Source organism: Mesoplodon bidens, assembly GCF_964165515.1.
Source record: "Mesoplodon bidens genome assembly, chromosome: 5".
Taxonomy (NCBI): Eukaryota; Metazoa; Chordata; class Mammalia; order Artiodactyla; family Ziphiidae; genus Mesoplodon; species Mesoplodon bidens.
Genome location: NC_138161.1, coordinates 76,908,260 through 76,934,335, shown reverse-complemented (window position 1 = coordinate 76,934,335; position 26,076 = coordinate 76,908,260). Strand labels below are relative to the sequence as shown.

Below are 26,076 nucleotides of genomic sequence, written 5' to 3'. Positions count from 1 at the left end.
GCATACTTACGGGACAGGGGCCGTAATGGTTTCTCTGAAAGCAACTTTTGGCTTTCCTGTGATACAAGGACAGCCATATTCTCTTTCCATCCTCTAAGAAGAGCAGAAGAGATCTTTTTGACATATTTAAATTAAAAAAATAATAAACTAAAGGAAGAAAAATCCTAAGAATCTCAACTACCTTAGAAGCATTCATTTAAATATGATAAGCAAATGATAAATCTTAAATCACTTAAGTACCTTATGAGGATAAATACATGATATTAAACAATACAAACTGCTTTTACAGATTTTATATAAATGAATTCTAATTTAGACTGATTAATTTATACTTACCTCCAATTAATCTATCCACTAAAACTTTATCTTTGCTCCATTTTACTACACATTCACTGGAATAATATATGAATCCGTTGTCATAATTTTCTACTATCTCAACTTCAAAGATATAATCAGAACCAGAATTTTTAATCGTTAAGTCGTATATATTTTGTTTTCGTTCACATACACACAAGACCTTTCCTAGGTAAGCAGGGGCCCCATCTACCCACTTGTTTATCTCCATTATAATGATCTTCAAGTAGTGACTTGAGAAGAAAACAGGCAAGAAATGGCCTGAAGAGTGGGTACTGGTGGGCCGACTTTCTCAGCAGGTTTCTCCCTGAGGTTGTCTTCCTAAGACTGAGACCAGGATACACTCGACTCAAGGAACCATAACCTAGGGATGGATGAATGGTCTTACTGCAAATCCCCTGAGCCTTGATTCTAGAAGTCTGCAATGTTTTACGAATAAAAAGATTTAGAAACCAAAAGTAATTAATTAGTAACACACTGGAAGAAGCAGTATACCACATCTAGATACAAAAACCAGAGTGAAGCTTGAAGAACCACTATTAGTTTACAACCATTAGATTGAGAATTATCGACTTTTAACAAAACAGACATAAATAAAGTGAATTTAACTTCTTTGTTATTCATTACCTGAGCATAGATTTCCAGGTGTAATTCTCCCATTCCAGATACAATTGTCTCTTTGCTCTCAGTGTCAAAGTGGACTTTAAATGTGGGATCTTCTCTTGTAAACCTGCCAATACCTTTTGAAAATTTTTCCAGATCATTCTTTAAAAAAAGAAAATCATTACACATTTTACTAAGCATGATAAGCAATGAAACTGTTGAAAAAACTTTAATGAATGAAATCAAATACATGAACAGTTAAAAAGTAAAAATGATCTACCATCTAGTTTCTAGGCTATATCCTTTTAATATGAGAACTTGGATACCACACAGCCAAGACAGCAGGGAATAGCTAACTGATAGAATTTTCTTTTCACACCAAGATACAGGAGTCCAAGACTTAACTCTATGCCCTTTCCTATTATATTGACAAAAACTGTCCATTTGTGGAAAACCGCCCATAAAGTGGAAAGCAGAATCTGTGTTACTGTGTTATATTTTAGAAATCCTATACATAATCAAAGGAATCAGCATGGTTACCAAGATTCTACTGTAGATTCAAGAGGGCAGTTAAGACCAACACTAGGCAAATGCACACTGAGACCTCTCCCTTTCAAAACAATCTGCTTGGATGTGGTTTGATGCACCTTTATTTTCCTTAGATGTAACTTCCTTATGTGGTAAGCAGAATAATGGTCTTCTAAGGACATGCCCTAATCCCCCCAAACCTGTGACTGTTACCTTACATGGCAAAGGGGACTTTGCAGATGTGAGTAAGGTTACAGACTTTGAGATGGGGAGATTATCATGAATAATCTGGACGGGCCCAATTTAATTGCATGGGCCTTTAAAAATGGAAGCTGAGGGACTTCCCTGGTTAAGAATCCGCCTGCCAATGCAGGGGACACAGGTTCAATCCCTGGTCTGGGAAGATCCCACATGCCACAGAGCGACTAAGCCTGTGCACCACAACTACTGAGCTTGCGCTCTAGAGCCCACACGCCACAACTACTGAAGCCCATGTGCTCTAGGGCCCGTGTGCTGCAACTACTGAGCCTGCATGCTGCAACTACTGAAGCCTGCATGCCTAGAGCCTGTGCTCTGCAACAAGAAAAGCCACTGCAATGAGAAGCCTGTGCACCGCAATGAAGAGTAGCCCCCGCTCGCCGCACATGCACAGCAACGAAGACCCAATGCAGCCCAAAAAAATTTTTTTAATAAAATAAAATAAAATAAAAATGGAAGCTGAATGAAGAAGGGTAGTGGAGAGATGGGAAGAGGGAAAGAAGAGACAGGAGATATTTGAAACATGAGAGGGGCTCATTTTGCTGTTGCTGGCATTGAAGACAGGAGGAAGGAGGCTATGAGTAGCCTCTAGAAGCTACAAACAGCCCTCAGGTGACAAGCAAGGAAATGAGGACCCCAGTCCTACAAGGAGCTGAATTCTGCCAACAATCTGAGTAAGCAAGGAACTAAACTGTTCCCTAGAGCCTCCAAGAAAGAAACAACACAGCCTTGCCAATACTTGATTTTAGCCCATTAAGAACTGTGTCCGAATTGTGACCTACACAACTGTAAAATAATACATCTGTGCTGTTTTAAGCCACTAAGTTTTTGCTAATTTCTTACAGCAGCAATAGAAAACTAACACGCCCCAATCACCAATATTAACAGCTATCACATGTGGCTGAAGATGTGTTATGTGTTTTGTATACTTTATCTTAAATTCTAACCACAAGGCTGCACGACAGAATTATCCATGTTTTACAGGTGAGGAAACTAGGTACAGACAAGTTGCTCAAGTCCACAGAGCTAGCTGGGCTTGAATCCTGGGTTAGTCTATCTCCAGTCTTTTCCCTTTTCCCTGCACTAGCCAGGGACTCTCAACTTACTAGAAGATCACCCCTGCCCCACTACTGAGATTCAGGGTTTTATGCAGTGATTTCATTATTTGATGTATATTAATTCTCCAGGAAGCAGACAACCCCAAGACACCAAAAAACCTTTTGAATATTGATGTGTTTGATTTCCCTCCATGATTGTGAACTATCAACAGTTAAATGTCTCACATAATCTCTGGAGTTAGGAATAAAGAAGAATAATATCTTTAACTTCTAGTCCTTCATCTTCTGAAAGGAAAAGCAACCAATCTGGCAAAGTACTTGGAGCAAACTGTGGCATCTCACTGTGGTAAGGTGTAAAGCTCGCCTTCCAACTTTCTGAGACAGAGTGACTGGACGTTTCCTGCCACCTCAACATTCTCTTTTCTATAATGAGAAGGGCCTGGAAAATCTCTGTTCCTCAAAGTACATGAAGTGGTTGCTGTTAATATATCCACAAGACAATAAATCAGAATACGTTCTGTAAATGATAGTACCCAGATGACAAGAGATCACAAAATGTTCACTCAATGCATGAATGAGTTAATGTCAATATATCACATTAAAATGATTGTTACGAATGTAACTAACTTAAGAACTAAACAATTATGTTTCAAGATCAGAACTAATTCCAATGACAAGCAATGCAAATGCAGAACCTATTCAAGCAATTTTGGCTAAAAAGCTAAATGACATCAAATCCAATCATAAAACTTTATATTTGAAAGTGAGTCAAAACAGTCTTATTTGCAGGCCTTCCATGTTATATTCAGACATTTACTTCATAACTACCACAGATGTAGAGATGTATTATAATCCATGAGGCAATTAATCTACGCAATATTTTAATATACTTTAAAGTGAGGTTTTTCTGCAACTTAGGGCAAATGCCTCAGTTGCCTCTTTTCCATCTCTTATGATCTGAATCTAGGAAGTTACTCACACTTAACACTCCAGAGCCAATGATATACCTTTACTATAGTAAAGAGTTATAAAGCACAGTCTCATGAATACTTTAATACCATCAACTTCTTCAAATATACTGTGAAGTACTTACTACTAATAGACTGGTAAATTTTAAAAGGTGATCTGAATACCAAAAGAGCAAACAGAGACCATAAGACTGCTGGTTATCATAAGACACCATATGCACTGTGGAGACAGACAAAAAAAAGCTCAAGTTTTTACTGTGATATACTGAGCGTTAAATCAAACTCCTACCTTGTTAGAAGGCTTCATTGCTATTGAAATGACAGGATCAGGAACATGAATTGACTCCTAAAATATTTTTCAAAGAACAGAGAAGAATTCAAATACAGTACCATATGTGTCAGGGATGGATTAATTTTAATGTTCTCCTTTACAACAGAACAAAAGACAAATACTAGTCAACATCCTAGGGTACACAAATATATCTTGGTCTGTTTTTCCTTAAATAAATGAATATATTAACATATAAAGGTGTCCACTTATATGATCTCCTCCCTCCCAAAATAACAAAAATAAAGCATCTATTTACTTACTTAACTGTTTAAGACTCTTAAGTTTGTTGACACTTTCAGTTTAACATAATCATTACGTATAATGAATTCAAATGCTGAGATGTGGAATACTTATTAGCTTGTGGCTACATCTGCTATAGCTATCTTCTGATAAGTTATTTAATCAAAATATACTGCCATCACTGATAAGAGAAGCAGAGAAAGGGACTAGATTCTTTATGCATATGATATCTCATTTAATCAGTCACAACTCTGAGAGGCAGATATTATTATCCCCATTTTACAAATAGAAGCATTAAAGGCTTTGCAAGAAGAATAACTAACTTGGCCAAGGGCCAGCAGGTAGCACAGGGCAGAGGTAAGACTGACCAGGGTCTATTTGCCTCAACGCCTGAGTACTTCCCACAACCTCCAGTCCCTTCATATTGGTAATGACAAGTTTAGAAAAAGCCTTATCAATAATACTTATCAAAAAGTCCCCTTATCTAGATCCCCCCAAAACCTTTACAGATTTATGATTTTTGTAGTATCCTAACTCCACATGTAAAACCATAGACATTAGAGAGTACTTTATACAAAAAAGCTAAATTATAAAATTAAGAATTCATCATATGATACAGGAGCTATTATAGTGATCATCTGTTAGGCTGGACCAGTTCTTTAAACAACCCACTGTAAATTCCTTCACTGCAAATCACCTACCCCCTGTGTACTCATATTCGTCCTTTATTGAATGAATTCAGGAGAGGGAGCACCCTCATGAACACATGGTCATACTGTGCAAGAGCCTGCTGTCCTGTGGGGGCAAAAATGGGAGGAGTAAAGGGGACTGAAAGGCGGGAATTCCCCGAGCATGCTCTTCCCTTCAGTCTCCCTCAGTGATGAAAAGGGACCTATGAGTTCCACAAGGCAGGCTGTGTACAGTAAGTTGGACTGTCTAGTTGCATCCTGCCTGCAGGGCACGGTTCCGTTCTGTCATGCTGACCCTGGAGTCTAGCCAAAATGTTACAGCCTGATCGTACAGTTCTCTAGGGGATTGAGGGAAGGGTCCAATCTCCAGCTGTCAAGTTAATAAGGAAGGAGCACTTGGCTGGGACTAGCCTGATGATGGTGACAGCAATTAGAGGTGTGCCCACAATGGGGAGGCAGATCTCAGGGTAGGAGTCAGCGCTACACATGCCAGGTTACCTAGTGGAGATTTTCGCTCCATGCTAAACCTTGGAGAATGGTGGAATGATTTTACTGAGAAAAACCAGGTAAGCGAGCTAACAAAGCACTTGTTTAGTTGACATTAAAAGAGCCACAACCAATCTACACTTGATGCCCCTGGCATTCAATGAAAACTTCTGTGGTTGTTTTTCTGAAGTACTAAAACATAGACTTTTGAAACGCAAGTGATAAACAGCTTTGAAGTTAAATGACTTACCATAGAAAGGCCACTATTATCTTTGTTTGTGAACGTGTCCCCGCTAGCACAGTCAATGCCAAACAATGCACAGATGTCTCCGGCAAACACTTCCTCAATATCCTAAAGAAAGAATACGATACTTGCAAGTAATACAAACCAGGACATCATAACTAAAAAGTAATTGCACAATAAACACACTGTACACAAACAAACGTGGCAGAATCTCACCATGAATTCCACAATGAAGGAATTAGATAGAATCAATGCAACACCAACAATCAACCACAGCAAGATATACCTTCAACAGGGCCCTTATTTAAACCACACCTCAACTGACAAGATTTTACTTTAAATGGAAACTCCGAGCTATGGCATCTTTACTTGGAGGATCTGCAGTACTGACAGAACACAGAACCTCATGGTTCTAAGGTTATTTCTCTAGAATTAAAAAGCATGTAGTATAGAATGGATAAACAACAACAAGGTCTTACTGTATAGCACAGGGAACTATATTCAATATCCTGTGATAAACCATAATGGAAAAGAATATGAAAAAGAATGTGTGTGTATATGTATAACTGAGTCACTGTGCTGTACAGCAGTAATTAACACAACATTGTAATTCAACTATACTTCAATTAAGAAATAAAGTTTAAAAAGATAAATTCAAAAAAATAAAAAATACAATTCTATCAGAAAGAAAAAAAGGAAAAACAAACAAATAAAAAACATGTAGGGCCTCCCTGGTGGCGCAGTGGTTGAGAGTCCGCCTGCCGATGCAGGGGATACGGGTTCGTGCCCCGGTCTGGGAGGATCCCATATGCCGCGGAGCGGCTGGGCCCGTGGGCCGTGGCCGCTGGGCCTGCGCGTCCGGAGCCTGTGCTCCGCAACGGGAGAGGCCACAGCAGTGAGAGGCCCGCATACCACAAAAAGAAAAAAAAAAAACATGTAGTACTATATGTGCTGCCACAGTCCAACAATGAGATGTGTATGACAAAGGCATACAAGGAAAACCTGCAAAGGAAGTTTTGGAAAACAAAGGCAGGAGAATGGAGTCTACTGTACTTAAAATAATCTTAATTTCTCACAGATGCAGGCAGTTAAAAAAACACAGGAAATCTAAGAATAAAGCATTGGTGCCTCTAAACTTCCTAGTTTTTTTTTTATATTGACAGTTCATTAATAACAGCTGTGGCTGTGAATGAGCAAGTGTGTGTGTCTTGCTTTAACGGTTACACAGCTGTACGGATCTCCTAGCTTCTGGCCCATGAAAGAGCTGTGACAATCACTAATCCCTCTAGCCTGCCCCCTGCTGCCTATCTCAAAAAAGAGCAATGATGTCTAATTTTGAAAGACTGCCTATTCATTTTCCAGGAGATAAAAAAGTTATGGCCACTGAAAATTGCTGAATGTCGTAACATTTTGCTTAGACTAATAAATTTCTCTAGGAATATAGAGCTGAATTGAGAAAGGGTGCAAGAAGGAGATAACCTCACACACTTGGTATATCTGCCAAGCCTTAACCCTATGGACCACAGAAGGCTAGGGCAGATTGAGAGCCAATTCAAGAATTCAAGCCACAAGCCAAAGTTTATCTCCCAGACTAGACCTTCAGAGGTTTTAAATGCTCAGATGAATTCTGGCATCAATATGGCCCTTCTGGGGGTTGGTTCTACTTCCATATTTCAGGAAGTAAATCTACTGAACAATGTGGGAAGTTACGTATGAATTTATTACTCTCATTTACCTTTGAGAACCACAGTTCCACTGTCCTAAAAACCTATTATACTCTTCATAAGGATAGCTCTTGAGGAAAGTGCTGAATCTTGTGCTCTGAATCTTAGGGAACTAATGTCCCTTTTCCTTAACCTTGGCCACTGAGGAAATACAGCTAACTCACAAATGGTGGTTTAAAATGTGTTCCTGACATGTGCTAATTTAGCCTACATCAAAGTGCCACATGAGAATTGTAGCCCACCTAACTAAAAAGGAAGAAGCTAGGAAAACACATTCAACTAGAAGTGATTTTCTTGTGGGGCTCAGGATACCAAGAAGGTAGATATATTTCACTTGCATTAGAGAAATTTCTGATCTCACAACAATGCCCAGATACTCACCTCCATCATGTCAGCATGCATGTGAACCAGCCGTTGCACCCGTACTTTCTTTCTCGTCCTCGTATTATAGATGGTATCACCCTTCTTCAACTGTCCTTGATAATTTCGAACATAAGTTAACTGTCCAAATCGACCTGCCTAGAAGTCAATATTGGATAAGGTCAGAAAGAATAAAAAAGAAACACAGGAATCAAAATTAAGAGAAAACTTCACAACTACCTTCATATATTTGCTATCAGTTTTAGTAGTACACTTATATACATGCTTCAGTTTGTTGTCATAAACTACTTTAATACTAGTTTTGAATATAGATAAGTTAAATGGTTGTTCTTTCCGGTATCAAAATCCAAGATACTACTTTTGCTTCCTCTAAGTTATTAGAAAAAGTTTTAAAATTTATATAATAAGGAAGTTATTCCATAAGTTCAGTTTAATACAAGAAGACATAAAAATAAGGTATAATTATTAGAAAGACAACAATGTTGGAGAAACTAACATTGATAGACTACGTGTTAGAGAAACTTTGAGAGTCACCTGGAAAGCTGTACAAATAAGAGTTCTGTAAAGTGACTGAATACAAAATGAATAATCAAGGATCATTTCCTCCTGAATAGTAACACTAATTTATTAGGTAAGTATTTAAAAGTTGCCAATTCTTCCCATGTTAATTTACAGGTTTAACACAATAGCAATAAAAATCAGAAGAGGAATTTTTAAACATTTTATTAGTGACTTTAATATTAGAAGAATGGATAAAAATAGAAAATAACTCTGAGTGATATAAGAATATATTAAATACTCCAAAACATAAATAGTATAAAACTAGCACAAATTAAACTGAACAGCCCATAGGGTATAGTATAAATATCTAAAAAGTTTAATTCATTTGTCAATAGAAGATAAAGGACACATGACAATCAATGAAAAAATATAACATTGTTCAAAAACTGGTAACTAGACAATTGGTCTTCTATTTAAAGGCAGAGGAAATACATTTAGATCCTACCTCACAGCATTCAGCAAAACAAATTCCAACTGGAGTAACAATGAAAAAAACAAGAAACCCCAACACAAAAAAGTAGAAAGAAAAGTAAATATTTACAAAATATAATCAAAGAGGAAGATTTATAAGGTTAAAAATGAGAAAATGACTAAAGACAAAGACTGATATATTTGTCTATGTAAATTTTAAACTGCAAATTGTTTTTTAAAAAACTTTATTAGAGAAAGGCTCGTACAAATAAGTAAAACACTTTGACTCTAATTTTAAAAAAGGAAAGACAAAAGAAATAAAGAGGCAATTACAAAAGAGGAAATACAATTCCATAATGAATATATGGAAAAATGTTCTCTATTATTAGGAATTAAGGCAAGATGAAGTATTAAAATACTATTTTCATTTATGAAATCAGTAATGATTTTTAATAAATAATACTCAATGCTGATAAAGATTCATTGAAATAATCTAACATATACATTAATTCTGAGAGTATGAAAGCAATATGGCAATATAAACAGTTAAATATTAAATTATTTCATACCTGTTACTCAATAATTACAATTCTGAGGATCCTAAGAAAAATATTCCTAAATATATATTTTTAAAAGCTTTATGCATAAAAATTGTCACTGCAATGTTATTTCTACTTTTTTATTTAAAATTACTTTTTCTGGTTTTAGAAGTAATAAAAAGCATATTGTAAAAATTTAAAAATAAAAAATAGGAAAAAGCCCCCCCAATATAATTCCATCCCAGAAATAACCACTCTTTAACACTTTCAACTTATCCAACTTTTTTCCCACTTAAAATATTATACACAGAAGCAATAACACAACAAAAAGCACACCCAGTCCCCAAATCTTGGTTTCTAATACCATTCACAATTAAAAGAAATCAGGGCTCTTAGAGAATGGCTGATTCTAGGGCTGGGGCAGGGAATACACAACATAAGCCTGGAGCATCCTGTAGTGCCAGAAAGGAAGGAAGTATTCAAAAAAGCAAAATACAGTGGAATGTCTAAGGGGCACAGAAGCCAAGTGAAACAGCTCCAATGGCCAAAACTGGTCAATCTGGCAACAAAATAAGTAACATACCACTGGATAACTCAAAGTACAAAATAAATATCCATGAGTCCATACTGATAAAAATAAATGATTGAATAAATAAATATATGGGGAGAAAAGACAATTATCCTATACAGAAGAATCTCAAATAACTTACATAGATACTGCTCCCTCAAGGAGGAAGAAAATAATTCCCAGCCCTTCAGTGTGGGCTGTGCCCAGGAACCTTCTTCTAAAGAGTCAATATGGAACGGGGTAGAGGGGAAAGTAACTTTACAGTGGAGAAACCTGTAACCAAATATTTCCTAAGAGTCATTTTATAATAGGAATAAAAGCCTAATAGAAAATTTCTACATATAGCAGTTAAATACATTAGAAAGCAACTTACCTCCAGTTTAAAAGCCAGGCCTACAAATGGATGGGAATTGTCTCTTTTGGGGTTCATTAAGATTTTGGTTTTCTCTTGTGAGTCACTTGAAATAAAAGAAATACACATTTATGAGATGCAATATTTGATATTTCTTTTATATCAATTTGTTTCATCAGAATATTATCTGAGAAGAAGCACATGTGCAATAAACACTCCTGGGCTGATTCATAAGTGAAATTTCACTGAAAGGGATCAGTAAGAATAACTTTTCTGGCCTTAATTACTGCATTGTGACAGGACCAGAGCAGAATAAAAAACACAAAAATAGTCTGGCAGAAAAAGAAAAATTATCAATGAGAACTTCAAAATTTTTGTTTCTTAAAGCATTAAAAAAAATACAATTGGTTCCAAATGAGTAAATTTTCTAATGACGTAAACTTCGATAATGAAATAAATCATATTTCTAATTTACAAATAGAATATGATATGGGACGGTATAATACGTATTTTTCTCTATGCCAAAATTGTTACCCAAATAGAAATGAGATTGATTTTTGTAAATTATGGGGAAAAACCCACAATCACAACTACGAGAACCATCCTTAAATACTTTCCCAGTGCACAAATGTTAAAGTCTTTGTGCATAAATTAAAAATCAATTTCCAAGACTTACTCCTGATTGAGAATAGCATAATTTTGTACTTCAGATGGATTTGGGAGGTATTCTAAAACAGCATCTAAAAGAGGCTGAACTCCTTTGTTCTTCAAGGCGCTTCCCAAAAAGACAGGAGTAAATGACCTATTTAGAGTGGCTCTTCGAATTGCGAGCTACAAATGAAAAAAAATAATGATTAGTTTATCTTAAAGTTACATTTTGTGTTTCAGATCAATTACAAAGCGACAAATGAACGAAATGAATTGATACTCTTTGGAGTACTGGCTCTGGTGAAGACTGGAATCAGGTTCTCTATAACTTAAGATCAAAAAAAAAAGAAAAATGGCTATTTAACTTTCAACACTGCAACTGCTTTCAACACTCCTGGAATGTCACTAACTTTCAATTTGGCAAGAAAAAGAAAAAGATATATATATACACACATACATAGAAAATAAACACACACACAGAACAGTGTAAACAGTATGTTAACAATTGTGTAAAACAGAGGGAACAGCAATACACACACACACACACACACACACACACACATACAAAGTCTCTGGAAAGATACACCAGAGACTAATAACTGGCAACCTGTTTTAGGGACAGGCAGAGAACTGGGCAGATGGGAGCCAGGTGGGAGACTTTTTCCTGTGTACCTTTGTATAGTTGTTAAATGTTTAAACGATATGAAAGTTTAAATGATATGAAAGTTATCACCTATTAAAAAAACATTTAACTGATTTGTTTTCTTTTTTTAAAGGACATACATACATACAGGAAGCCAAACAGTACAAACTGCTCATAAATTAAGGGCCATGATAGTAACAAGCCTCTAAAATAATGACCTCCTGGTTGTGTCCCAACCCCTCGTGCAAGCACCGTCCATGTGTCCCAGCCTCATTCCTTACTGGCTACTGGCTTCAGAGGGAGCAGTGGACCTTTAGCTCTAGCAGCTGGAAGAGACCAACAGCAGTGCTGTGCTGTGGCCACAACCCACCACTGCAGAAATATGCAGCTGCATACAATTATTTCTCAGTCCTCAGGAAAAACAGAAAACTAGTTATCCTAAAAAGCTTAAAGCAAAACATGTATAACCATAATTTCTATACATCACAATGAAAAGTAGGATAACAGCTGAGCACAATAAAAGGAGTATAAAAAGGAGAAAATAGGCATGGTAAGAAAGCAATTACTATTTGGAGCTATCTTAAAACACTTGCCTTTGCTGTTGCTAGGAACCAGAAATGGCTTGGTCACTAATCACTTAGGCTACCCTAGGCCACAAGGTCATGTCTTTGACTTTCCAACCCTCCCTATATTCAGCAGTAGGAACATATGAATGTTACCACGCTTAACTTTACATCCATTGAATAGAGAAACACTTGAGGGTGGGTGATAAATAGAAAAAAGGAGAAATTAAAGCTAACCCTATACTAGCCTAACAAAAGCTTTATTTTCCGGAAAATTTCCCTTACTTTTATAAGAATCACATTCACACTTGAAAACCCTTGCCTTTCCACTGTCCCTAATAATAATATACCCAACAACAACATAGAAACTAAAGTACACCCATGTATCCTGGCAGAAAACAGTAAACATAGCAGGGCTGAAACTGTCCTCCTTATAAAGGCCTGCTTGCAAGGCTGGGCCCCTGGCTGAGGCCTGGGGATCTGGATTTCTGGGAGGTTCCCAGCATTCCCAGAACTGGTAAGACTGGTTCACTGTGCCTATACTGCTGTGCAAACAATGTGATGTGTGCTAAACACCTACTTTCCTTCTGGGAGTCTGGACTTTGGTACATGCTAGGCAGGGGGTGTCTATGTGACCAGCCCCCAGTAAAACCTTGGCACTGAGTTTCCCTGGTAGATGTCATTTCACAGGTGCACTCACACCTTTCTGCTGGAGGAAACAGGCAAGCACTGCAAGACTGCACTGGATGCCTGGGAGCTTACCCCTGGTTTCTTCTGGACTTCACCTCATGTGCCTTTGCCCTTTGCTGATTTTGCTTTGTATCCTTTCACTGTAATAAATCATAGCCATGAGTGTGATTATGTGCTGAGTCCTTACTCCTAGTGAATCACAGAATCTGGGAGTGGTCCTGGGAACCCCTGACATAGATCGAAACCTAACTCTCTACTGTGGTTCCTGGGATACAGTGCTTGACTTTAATTAAGGCCCAGACCTATACTTTCCTACGTGGTGTTCCTTACTCATCAGAGAGCTGAGGTGATAAGGCCTTTGTGAATGGTAAAGAACTCAATGGTAAAGAACTCAAGCTATGAGATATATTAGTAAGCATCTCAGCTTCAATAGGGTTCTTTCCTTGTGCATTTGATCTATAAACTCCCTGAGTGCAATGTCTTACACACAATAATTACTTATCTGATCTCTGCTAAGGGCACCAAGTGGTTTGGCAAAATAAATATCAGTCTTTTTATGATTTTTATTTTTATGATAAAATATACATAACAAAGTTAACTATCTTTACAATTTTTAAGTGTACAGTTCAGTGGCATCAAGTACATTCACATTGCTGTTACCACTATCCACCTCCAGAACTTTTCACCATCCCAAATTAAAACTCTGTACCCATTAAACTTCCCATTCTTCCCTCCCCCAGCCCCTGGTAACCACTATTCTACTTTCTGTCTCTGGGAATTTGACTACTCTGGGTACCTCACAGAAGTGGAATCATACATTTGTCCTCTTACATCTGGCTTATTTCACTTAACGTAATGTCCTCAAAACTCACGCATACTGTAGCATGTATAAGAATGTGATTCCTTTTTAAAGCCAAATAATACCCTCCATTGTATGAATATACCAATTTTGTTTATCTATTCATCCACTGATGGACATTGGGTTGTTTCCAACTTTTGGCTATTGTGAATCACGCTGCTATCAACATTGGTGTACAAATATCTGAGTCCCTGCTTTCAATTCTCTTGGGTATACAGAAGTGGAACTGCTGGATCATATAGTAGTTCTAGGTTTAATTTTTTTTGAGAAATCACCATACTGTTTTCCACAGCACATGCATCATTTTACATTCCCCAGCAATGCACAAGGGTTCCAATTTCTCCATATCCTCACCAACACTTATTTTGTTTTTTAAATAATAGTCATCCTAATAAGTAAAGTGGTATCTCATTGTGGTTTTGATTTGCTTTCCCTAATGATTAGTGATGCTGAGCATCTTTTCATGTGCTTATTGGCCATTTGTTATCTTCTATGGAGAACTGTCTATTTACAAACTGAATACCAGTTTTAGGCAGGGAACTTCTCTTTATTGTTTAAGAGCTGAACAATCAAGTAAAAAAATCTATACAGCCTTCCAAATAGTACAACAGGGTACATTTCTAATTTATCTTCTTTCTTCTTAATAAGACTATGTCCAAGAGGTTGGCAGTGTAAGAATCTTTTTTCCTAGAACTATGACTCCTTTCCCATTTTACATAACTCACTACTTAAAAAAAGAGAATAATTTGCCAGGTCAAGTATTTTTTTAAGAAACCAATTATGTTAACAACTTTGCTCAGAGTTCATTAATAAAACCCCTGCATAAAAGCACCATGTCCCCTCCCTGCAAAAAAAAAAAAAAAAAACCTCTTTTTTCTTATTAAGATTAGTTTTGAGAGCACTTGCCTTTAAATCAGAAATTGAGGGAATTTTTTCTTCCAGAAACATCTCACCAAGTTGCTCATCTGAATTAGCAACACATTCAATCAGCTCCTGCCGGTGGTCAGCTGCCGCTGCCCTGAATTCTGCTGGAATTTCCCCATATCGAACAACCTGACTAAAAGTAGATATGTTTTATTTTGGTACTTTAAGAATATTCAGTTAAACAGTAAATCAACTATACTCCAATAAAGATTAATTTTAAAAAAGAATATTCAATTAAACATATAAACACCAATGAAAAAGATAAACTAATGGCCAAAATATGTTTTTAGATAAGAGCTCTGATATATTTGCGTTACAATCACAAATAAGAAAAATGTGAATCTTTAAAATTCAGAATAGTGGGCAAAACACTTTAAACAAGCAAAGCAAACTGCTCAAGGTTGTACTACTAGTAAACAGATGAGCCATGATTCAAAGCTAAACTGACTCCAAAGCCCATGAGTACAGTTGACCTTTGAACAACACAGGTTTGAATTGCGCAGGTCCACTTATACACGGATTTTTTTCAATAAACATGCAAAAATATATGTGTATAACACTGTATACAAAACTTGTATTGAAGTGGACAGCTTATCATTATGTAGGAATAAGATAAGTGATATTTAATATGAAATTAATATGTTAGTTTTCTTACTGTTTTATAACTTTGCTTTCAAAGAATTATATCACCATACAGTATGCCTTTCTCACATAATTTAAGAAACTGTGTATCATCACAGGTAAGTAATTTTTTTAAAAGTCACAATGCTTCCAATACTGTATTATGAATATGATTATATGATATGCCATAAAAAATTCTATAACGACTCATTCATTAGCATACAGACTAGGCTACTGCATTACATCAATTACACTAGGCTCCCATAAAGCAATATAGTGCTGCTTCTTCCTTACCAATGTATGAATTGTTATATCTGTATATAAATATGAATTTCTTTTCATATTTTATCTTTTCATTTTTGATATCTAGTGTTAGTAATACATATAACATCTACAGTGCTTTGACTCAAATAAGATAATACTGATGTAGGTATTACGTTCCATATTGATAAATACAGTACAATACTATAAATGTATTCTCTTCCTTATGATTTTAACATTTTCTTTTCTCTAGCTTACTTTATTGTAAGAATACAACAGGTAACATACAAAATATGTGTCAATCAACTGTGTTATTGGTTAAGGCTTCCAGTCAACAGTAGGCTATTAGTTAAGGTTTGGGGGAGTCAAAAGTTTACTTGGATTTTCAACTGCACGGGGGGATCAGCACCTCTAACCCCCACATTGTTCAATGGTCAACTGTACTTGAAAATTCTATTAACCAAATTAATCAGAATATCACAGTCGCGACATCCCTGGTGGCGCCGTGGTTAAGAATCTGCCTGCCAATGCAGGGGACACAGGTTCGAGCCCTGGTCCGGGAAGATCCCACATGCCACGGAGCAACTAAGCCCATGCGCCACAACTACTGAGCCTGCGCTCTAGAGACTGCGAGCCACAACTACTGAGCCTGCGTGCCACAACTACTGAAGCCCGCACGCCTAGAGCCCGTGCTCCACAACAAGAGAAGCCACCACGATGAGAAGCCTGCGCACTGCAAGGAAGAGTAGCCCCCACTCGCTGCAACTAGAGAAAGCCCGCGTGCAGCAACAAAGACCCAGTGTAGCCAAAAATAAATAAATAAATAAAATAAATTTATTAAAAACTCCATGTATCCGTAGTTTTCAAAATCTTAAAAAAAAAAGAATATCACAGTCTCTGACAAGCAGGATTAGAGACTTGACTATTCCTTTTCATTAATAGCCATTTTTAACACAGAACACTCCATTCTGTAGTTAAAAAAAAAAAAGGGTTACTAATTATGACACACTCTTCAACCTTGACCTCAGTTCTCCGTCCCTCTAGGGGCCAGATAGGTAAGAGTCACAAATAAAATACAAAACAGAGAAATGGATATACCTGATATTTAGAAACATCAGTCTTAACATTTTTAAAGTATTTCTTTAAAAATGGAATCTAATGTCGAAAAATAACAAGCTTTTCAAAAAACACATTCCTGAAAAAAAAGGGAAATTGCAAATTATTTGCAATTGCAAATAATTGCAAGTAGTCAGAAAATAATTCTTATTGTCCTAAAGAATGCTCTTCACAGCCTTCAGAACTTAATTTCTTCCATTCTGGCAAGCTCCCTGCTTCTTAGTCTTTCAGGTCAGAATCTTCTTTTCAAAATGTACATACCCAGTGGTCTAGGGCTGGGAAAGGGGGCAGGTATGTTAAGAAGTTCCACCTGGGCTTCCCTGGTGGTGCAGTGGTTGAGAGTCCGCCTGCCAATGCAGGGGACACGGGTTCGTGCCCCGGTCCGGGAGGATCCCACATGCCGCGGAGCGGCTGGGCCTGTGAGCCATGGTCGCTAAGCCTGCGCGTCCGGAGCCTGTGCTCCGCAACGAGAGAGGCCACAACAGTGAGAGGCCCGCGGTTCTGATGTACAACAATGTTTAAAGCCTCTGCTTCAGTAGACAGAAACGTGTGCCCTGGTAATTCTGGGGAAGCAGATTTATTCATTTACTTAAAAATATTTTGAGTCTCTATTTTGTACCAGACAGTTCTAGGGCTGGGTACACAGCAGTGAATAAACCTGATAAAAATCCTTGTCCCTTACATTCTAAGGAGTGAGAGATAAACTTTGGTGTCATTACTTAGTTGTCAAACAAAAAGTAAGAGTGAGAAATGCCTTGTCCACTGAATAGGCCTGATCTTTTCCCTACCTACTAGACGATCAATAAGGATAAATTCTATACAGTTAACTGATCACAATGCCTTTCACCCACCTGCCAGACCAGCAATCTCAGTTCCATAGCAGAAAAAGGAAACCCCTAATAAAGGACCTTCGGAGAGAACTGCCAGGCTACTGGGTCCACGCTTCAGAACAAAGGTTCATTTATGACTCCCCAAATTGTCTAGAATACTGCCACTCAAACTGTGGTCTGCAGACCTGAAACATCAGCACCACTTGGGAGCTTTCGAGAAATGCAAATTCCAGGCCCACCCTACAGCTACTGAATTAGAATCTCTGAAGGTGAATCTAGAGATTTGTGTTTTAGTAAGCTCTCTAGGTGATTTTTCTGAATGCCATGGTTTGATAACCACTGCGCAGTCACAATGCTTTGTACGCAAAGGTCTCTTCAAAAGTTGGTTGACAGACCAAAACCATGTCAAAAGTTACCAATTTGTTTTTTGTACTGCCTAAACCACATGTATACAAGTTTTAACTTCTTTTATATATTAATCTTTTTATTTTTGTAATCCCATGAAGTAGGTAAATATTTATGATCCCTATTTTCTTCCCAGTTTTTATAATAATACCCAGAACATAGTAGCTGTTCCAGAAAAGTCTACAGAATGAATGAATACATGGATGAATGCAGGAACAAGTAGAAAAAGAGATATTACATCACTAGCCCAAGATGAAGGTCTCCTTTCACCACACCATGTATATCATAATGCAATATAAATATATCATCCAAAGAGTAACATACTCTCCCTTGGAATGAATACTAAGCAAAATGGGAAGTAACTAGGATTAAAAGCATTAAAACAAAATCATCTTAGAGGATATTCTTCCAGCCACATTTCAAAAAGTTTATATTTAAAGCACTCATCCTTTTCCTTCTCTTTGATACTTTTCAAAATATAAGATTTTAATAGAATAGTATATTTTTAACACTTACCCAAAGTCTCCATCAAAATAGATGGCTCGTTCCTCAATAAGATCTATAATACCTTTAAAATCACCCTCCAAACCAATGGGTAATTGCACAAATGCTGCATTATGACTTAGTTTAGACCTGAAAAACAAAAATACATGTTTACCCCCTTTTTTCTCCCCAAATCCCTTTGAAATGACAAAATAAATATAAAAAGAAATCAATGGCAGATCTGTGGAACTGACCAGCAGGTCAGAGCAGAGGATACAAAAGCATTTGGGACAGACTGACAGCCAAACTCACTGTGCTCAGGAAGCCTCAACCCTATTCGGGCAGCAAAAAGAACTGTAAGATACGTATTTTCCCATCAGATCCCCAGAATACCCTGGATCAGAAACAGAAGAGGGGAAAACAGGTCACTGAGTGGTTGGCCAGGAAATTAAAGGATGGTGGGATAATTGTACCCACATCTCATTCTTGGATCAGCTGACTCTCGTGAAGCTGAGTATAGCTATCTGAAAAGGAAGTTCCTTAGGGGGAAAACCCTTAGAGTGGGTATTAAAGTCAGACACTCATCATCGGCCTGTACCCTCAATCAGGCACAACCACCGAAGAGAAATTACACTCACTGGCAGGGATTTACACTCAAGTAGAAATATGCTCTAGCTAACTATGCTCTAGATTCTAGGTACCCATCTATAACTATGGATAGATAACTAAGAACCACCAAATATCTGAAGGAAATCAATAGCTTGAAAGAAAGGTGGGAGCTCAAGAAATGGTACTAACCTCCAAGGAGAAAGTTACTAGAAGAAAATAAAATGTAAAGATCTAAAAAGGAATTACCTCTATTAATAAAGATGTCACAATAAAAGGGAAAGTTTATAGAAATTAACTACATAACTGCTGGGATTAAAAAGAACAAAAAACAGGCTAAATAACAGAAGGGATGCAGATGAATACCAGATTAGTGAGTTGGAAGACTGACCTCAAAAATTCTCTTATAACCCAGTGAAAAATTAGAAGGAGACAGAAAGTATGAGAAAGTATGGTAGAAAAGTTAAGACACAGAGGCCAGATTCAGAAGTTTCAAGATCTGTTTAATGGGAGCTACAGAATGAGGTAACAGGTAAAAGGGAGTGGTGCAAAGAAAGAACCAAAGTAGTCAAATAAATGCTGAAACAGAATCTGCCTGGAATTCAGGAAAAAACTTGGTGCAAAGAGACCATCTATTGCCAACCACAAGTAAAATATAATTAGAAAAAAAAAGTGAAAACGTTTCGTTATCCCAAGAAAGTATTAAAATGCCCAATAAAGAAAAATTTCTCTCATGTTCTCTAAAACATCACTTCCATCAGAGAGCATACAGCAATACTGTCAAAGTTCCTCAACACAGTATCTTTTGTCATCAGACACATCACTCTTAGTCTCTCCACTACCACAAACCTTACTGCCTACATCCATCAGCTCTGCCATGTGAAACTTGGGTAGGAACTCTACCGCTACATTTACAGATCTACAAAAGGTGAAAAGTGAAACTCCAACTCTTTTCAAAGGCTGTGTGAAACACGTAGTATTGTACAAAATGTAAAATCATATCAATACCACTGGGTTATGTCTGATTCAGAAAGGAAGTACTGCTATTGTCTTAACAAATATGTTAACAAATAAAAGCAAGAGAATATAGCATACTAATTTAAGTCATTAATTAAAATTCCTCAGAAGGTTAAAACTGAAGATAATCCTCTAGGTTTGTCTAAATAAACGCACAGTACTTTTAGAATCTACCCTAGATTATAACTTCTCTAATTAGAGCAAAACATTACAAATTGCCAGATGGTTTTCTGAATTCACCTTCAATCTCCCTAAAATTTAAGTCATATTTCTTCCATTTTACAGAGAAAGTAGTTGATGACATCATTTCACAAACCAAATTATGGAACTTAGTGTTCCATTTACTATGATAAGTCATACACATAGATGAATTTTAAAAAAGAAAAAAAATTTAAGGGGATAAAGCTTAATGACACTGAATTAACTGTCCTTCTGGATGTGAGGTTTGTCATCCGGATCATCACCCCCGCTCTGTTCTAAGGTTCAGTACCTCATTTGCTGCAGGGCCCTGGCTGGGTTGGAGCCCATTCGGTCGAGTTTGTTAATGAAAGTTAGAAATGGAACACTGTAGCGCTTCATCTGACGATTAACAGTCATGGTCTGGCACTGCACCCCTCCAACCGCGCAGAGAACAAGGATGGCACCATCCAGCACCCTCAGAGCTCTTTCAACTTCTATTGTGAAGTCCACATGCCCTAAATGAGACAGAGAACTGTGTCAGGGTCTTAAAAAGCAGTATGAATTTTTACAACATGTACAAGTAAAAGTTCTTCTATCTCTGATCATTACGTTAGTCTTCTAATTAAAATATGAACTCCTTAAACCACCAATACTGTTCACTTACCATAAGGTTCAGGGGCTCAACAAAATCACTTCAAAAGATACTAGGGGGCTTCCCTGGTGGCGCAGTGGTTGAGAGTCCGCCTGCCGATGCAGGGGATACGGGTTCGTGCCCCGGTCTGGGAGGATCCCACATTCCGCGGAGCGGCTGGGCCCGTGAGCCATGGCCGCTGGGCCTGTGCGTCCGGAGCCTGTGCTCCGCAACGGGAGAGGCCACAACAGTGAGAGGCCCACATAACGCAAAAAAAAAAAAAAAAAAAAAAAGATACTAGGGCATGGGCATCTTTGGAATCAGCTGCAACATGTAAAAGGCAAGAACATTCCTATTCACAATTTCTTTGCACTATTTTTCAAAGAAACCACTTAAAGATGAAGTATTCTAGGTCCCAAGTCAGATTTCTCTAATAGGGAATTCACAGTCACACTTTTGAGTATTATTTGATACTCAAAAATGAGCTAGATCATGGTAGAGGAAAGAACTAAATATGCCACTGCCAAAACAAGCTGCAATAAAACCAAGAATTTAGCTCACCAGGAGTATCTATAATGTTGATATTGACATCTTTCCACATGGTATAGGTGGCCGCTGACTGAATAGTGATTCCTCTTTGTCTTTCTAGTTCCATGGAATCCATGACAGCACCAACTCCATCTTTACCTTTTACCTAAACACAAGCACAGCAATTCAGATTTCTCTGTCCCTGCATTCCAAGAAGGAAAGAAACCTTCACAGGTGGAACCAGAACACAGATAGTTAACTGATGCAATTTTCAGAGAAACCTAATCGTCAAACCATATCATCTCATGTAATAGAAAACTGATTACAGGTGTTGCCCTCTATTAACCCTAACCCTTTTTTCATTGCCATTTTTAGCAGCTGCTACCACTGAGCATTACCTGGTCTTAGAGCCATCCTTGCTCCCTCTGCACTGTTCCTGCCCACCAGCCCTGTGTTAGTCTGTGAGTAGATGTGCAGAGAAGAGATTTTTCCCTGCTGTGTTTCTTGTGGACTTTGAGGCCTGGGTAAGAATTCAGCTTTTAAAGTCTGTGATTTAATGAGATGATCTTCATCTGAAGTAACATTTTTAAGTGGAGAGTTGAATTACTCAATAATATGTAATGTCTTCAGGAGAGTTTCAAGATTTTCTAAAATAATTCTTTCCTGACATATGTATTTTTTAACTATTAAGCTCATTTTAAACCCTTTTTCCACTCAACATTATAAACACCTCTCCATAACATTTAAAAGTATGTAAACATTATTTTAATGGCTGCTTAAGGGTACATCATACTGATTTAACATTCTTAAAAAGCAGCCTACTCAGGATACCCACAGTGATGGTCTCTAGAAAGATTCCTCAGAGCAACATTTCAAGCCAACCTGATCTATCCATTTTGTGACTCTGATTAAAGATCCACTGTTACCATTCTTTTAATCTTCCAGGTTTGTGAAGTTTCTTAAATCCTTATAAAACAATTAAAACCAAGGTCAAACTAATGGAATCAACCATGAACCACATACCTCATGCATTTTTGCAATTCTGCCAGTGTAGTAAAGCACTCGTTCTGTTAATGTAGTTTTCCCAGAATCAATGTGAGCTGAGATTCCAATATTTCGTATCTTTTCATTAGGTATCACCCTTGATGAACACCATCGGCAAATCTTCCAATTAGCCTGAAAAAATAAGAGAGCTCAATTCAATGCACTTTTCATGAGAAAACAGTGGACAATTAGAAAGGGTTTAGTGGACATCTTTCCTCCAAAAAATCTCAATGGACACAAAATGTCATATGAGATTGTCTGAAAAGGCAAAAGAAGGAATGTCTCAACCTGCAACTCCTGTAACCAAAGAAGAGGCTGCAAGAGAGAACAGAAAAGACATACTCTTAAAAATAAATAGATAAGTCAGAAAAGATATATTCAAATTAATTAATTAAACAAATAAAAGGGGACAGATACTTTTACCGGATGGTACAGGTTTGAAAATATACACTGGGGCTGATAAAATCAGAAGAACAGCTCCCAACAACTACTTTAATAGGAAATATAGTTTTTACTCTAAATTTTACTTTGATTTTTCCCCCTTCCTCCTTACTGTAGTTCACAGCTAGCAAGGATGCTTGAGGACTTATATGCTCTACGCAGTGGTGCCAATAGCTTCAAGGCAGCCCACAAAAGGTCTCTAATTCTTTTCCACCCCAAAACAATTAGTAACATTAAAACAACAACAACAACAACTTTATTTTACTCTGGTGGTGATGGGGAATCCTGCATTTATGGAAACAAGACACAATATACATCTCTCTCTATAGGACTGCCCATCCAAAATGCACTGCAGCCACTTCTGGGAAAAGGGAAGCACTTGGAAAACCTGGGTAAAATGGAATCTGGGTGATCAGCACTTGGTTGATTAAATCCCACGGATATCAGCGAGCAAAGCAAAGGAGGTCTGCATGACAGGAAAGGCTCAACTCCTACCTAATCCTAGTCCACTCTGCGCTCCCCATGCCCGCCACAAAAGGCAGACACAGAACCAAAGAAAGGTACTGGGAGGGTCGGGCTCCAAATCAAATAACCCAGGGTCAGCTGAAAGAGGGATCAGTCAAGCCAACGACACTCTGTAATGAAAAGAGCACGGCATAACGAGTCAGAAGCCCTGGATTCGAGCCCTGGACACACTAATTTTTCCGTTGTCTCGACCTTCACTCCAGTCACCTCTCCTCTCTAAGTTATACCAAAAATAAGAGGCTTAACTGCAAATGGGAGGCCGCCGAACCTCCCAGCGCACCGAGACGCTGCTCATTAATAACCAGCAGCTGTGCAGATACCGAGGGGCTTTTCAGCGCTGAGGTCGACAGCTCACATTCGGAGCTGTCAGTAAGGAGGTGCCAGGGAGGGTAGGAGTGTCACTCCCCCCCTGGCTCCGGACACACCGCAAGGTCCCAGGGACAGTCCGTGGTGTGGTGTCGCCCCGCCGGACTCCACTACCTGCTTCCATTGCCGGCCCAGGGCGGCGGAGACCCGCGGGAGCGGCCGGCTCTCCACAGCCGCGGCGGCGGCGGCGGCGGCGGTTCCCAGCAGCCTCATGGCGAGCGCAGAACAGGCGCGAAGGTCCCGCAGCTCCGGCTCTGCCCAGCAACCAGCACCACTACTAGAGGAGTTCAGAGGCACGCCGGCTACGAGTGCCGGAAGAGCACTTCAGGTGCGAAGGATGAGAGGGAGAGGAGAAAAAAAGAGAGAGAGAGAAGCTTCCGGTTCTCGGAGCCGAGCAGCACCCTCCGCTGCCAGGATGCCCTCTGCCGACTGGGAAGAGGAAGTGCAGTCACTTTGCGGAGCTAATCAGGGTTTTGGCACGCTCCCATAAAGATGCAGCCTTTAAACGTGGTTGTTTTCCCCATACAGCAGAGTGGAGAGACGTTTATAATAGAATTTACGTCAAAAAAACAAACAAACAAACAAAAAAACGCAGGGCTTCCCTGGTGGCGCAGTGGTTGAGAGTCCGCCTGCCGATGCAGGGCACACGGGTTCGTGCTCTGGTCCGGGAAGATCCCACATGCCGCGGAGCGGCTAGGCCGGTGAGCCATGGCCGCTGAGCCTGCAGTCCGGAGCTTGTGCTCCGCAACGGGAGAGGCCACAAGAGTGAGAGGCCCGCGTACCGCAAAAAAAAAAAAAAAAAAAATGTTATCTATGCTACTACAGAAATATGAAAACATAATTGATCTATAGGATGACCTGTAAAGAACGTGGAAAAATAATGAACTATCTACAAGTGCTTTTTCTCCTTTCAAAATGTTCCATCTTTGTTCGATGTTAAAAATTATATGTCCAGTCCATATAGAAGATAGCATCCTTGAGGATTCCACTTGGATCTCTTAGAGGCATCTCGAACTTAATATGTCCAAAAAGGAGCTAATGATCTTCCACCAAAACCTTCTTCTGCAGTCTTCTTCATCCGATAAGTGGAAACTCCATTCTTCGAGTTGCCCAGACCAAAAATGTCACTTTGAACCACTCTTTGACTCTGCTGGTCTAGTGTGTCAACATATGCTATAGGAACTACGTTCAAAAATAGATCCAGAATCGGCAGCTTCTCTCCACCTCTCAAAGCGCTGCTATCTCAACGGAATTACTGTAATAGCCTAACTGACCTTACTGCTTCTGCCCTACGACTGCTCAGTCTATTCCCAGCACAGTAACTAAAGGGATCCCTTTAAGCCTGGCCATGCCATTTTTCTGCTGAAATCACTCAGTGAATTCACCGTTGCTGTCATCTCTACTTTTGTGTAGGCTTGAAATTCTTCATAACTAATTTTTTAATCTGAAATTTTTAATGACCTTAAAAATTTAAATAACTAAATTAAAAAAAATTAACCTTCAGAGTAAGCACCTACAATACAAGGTCTTGCTTGAGCAGCCACACCAGTGTAGCTCTACTTCACTTGCTCGTTTTCCTCCAGACACATTGGCCTCCTTGCTGATCTTCACATGACCAGAGCCTGTGTTCTCCTCCGGATACCAGCATGGCTCTTTCCCTTACCTTCTTCTCTCTGTTCAAATATCCTCTATCAGTGAGGTGTTCCCTGACCAACTCTTCTAAAACAGCAAGCTCTTCCCTATGTTCCTGCACTGCTTCATTGTCCTTCAGAGCTCTTCTTAGATACACCCAGACATTTTACATAGCTGTCTGTTGTCTGACTCTCCCAATGAGAACGTAAGCTCCACAAGGACAGTGATTTGGTTTTGTTAATTGCTGTACCCCTTGCTGTGCTAGGTGCTCAATAAATATTTGTTAAATGAATAAGATCAAATAAATGGAAATCAGAGTAAACTACAGGATACAAGGAAAGAAAAACCAGAGATTCAATGATGAATTTTGTACTTATTTTTTGTATATCATCCATGTATTAATTTTTAGTATTTACTTTGATGAATCAATCCACTGATGTTGAGTACTTTTAAGTAAACTTTTTTATTTGTAGGCTTTCAAAAATTTAGTCTTTATAAGCCTGTGTATTTGTTTAAAATATGTAAATTAAATAATAATTATGTAAATAGTAATAACATTAAGGTTTTACTTTAAGATATAATTATGTTAAATAAAAAAGTGTATCTAGGGCTTCCCTGTTGGCACAGTGGTTAAGAATCCGCCTGCCAATGCCAGGGACACGGGTTTGAGCCCTGGCCCGAGAAGGTCCCATATGCCGTGGAGCAACTAAGCCCGTGCACCACAACTACCGAGCCTGTGCTCTAGAGCACGTGAGCCACAGCTACTGA

The 26,076-nt window shown here is 38.4% G+C and overlaps 1 protein-coding gene across 1 annotated transcript in view; it reads right to left on the bottom strand.

Moving 5' to 3' along the window:
- Nucleotides 1-23,999, bottom strand: part of GFM1 (G elongation factor mitochondrial 1) — a 43,502-nt gene extending 19,503 nt beyond the window's left edge. Inside the window, exons 1-13 of the mRNA XM_081235028.1 lie at nucleotides 23,791-23,999; nucleotides 22,324-22,476; nucleotides 21,334-21,466; nucleotides 20,452-20,656; nucleotides 18,372-18,488; nucleotides 14,605-14,755; nucleotides 10,972-11,126; nucleotides 10,317-10,401; nucleotides 7,865-8,002; nucleotides 5,766-5,867; nucleotides 4,059-4,115; nucleotides 982-1,119; nucleotides 11-93 (exon numbers count right to left, since the gene is read on the bottom strand). Coding sequence (XP_081091154.1) covers nucleotides 11-93; nucleotides 982-1,119; nucleotides 4,059-4,115; nucleotides 5,766-5,867; nucleotides 7,865-8,002; nucleotides 10,317-10,401; nucleotides 10,972-11,126; nucleotides 14,605-14,755; nucleotides 18,372-18,488; nucleotides 20,452-20,656; nucleotides 21,334-21,466; nucleotides 22,324-22,476; nucleotides 23,791-23,889 — 1,616 coding nt within the window. The 5' untranslated portion in view covers nucleotides 23,890-23,999. The remainder of the gene's footprint in view (nucleotides 1-10; nucleotides 94-981; nucleotides 1,120-4,058; nucleotides 4,116-5,765; nucleotides 5,868-7,864; nucleotides 8,003-10,316; nucleotides 10,402-10,971; nucleotides 11,127-14,604; nucleotides 14,756-18,371; nucleotides 18,489-20,451; nucleotides 20,657-21,333; nucleotides 21,467-22,323; nucleotides 22,477-23,790) is intronic.
- Between the last annotated feature and the right edge of the window lie 2,077 nt (nucleotides 24,000-26,076).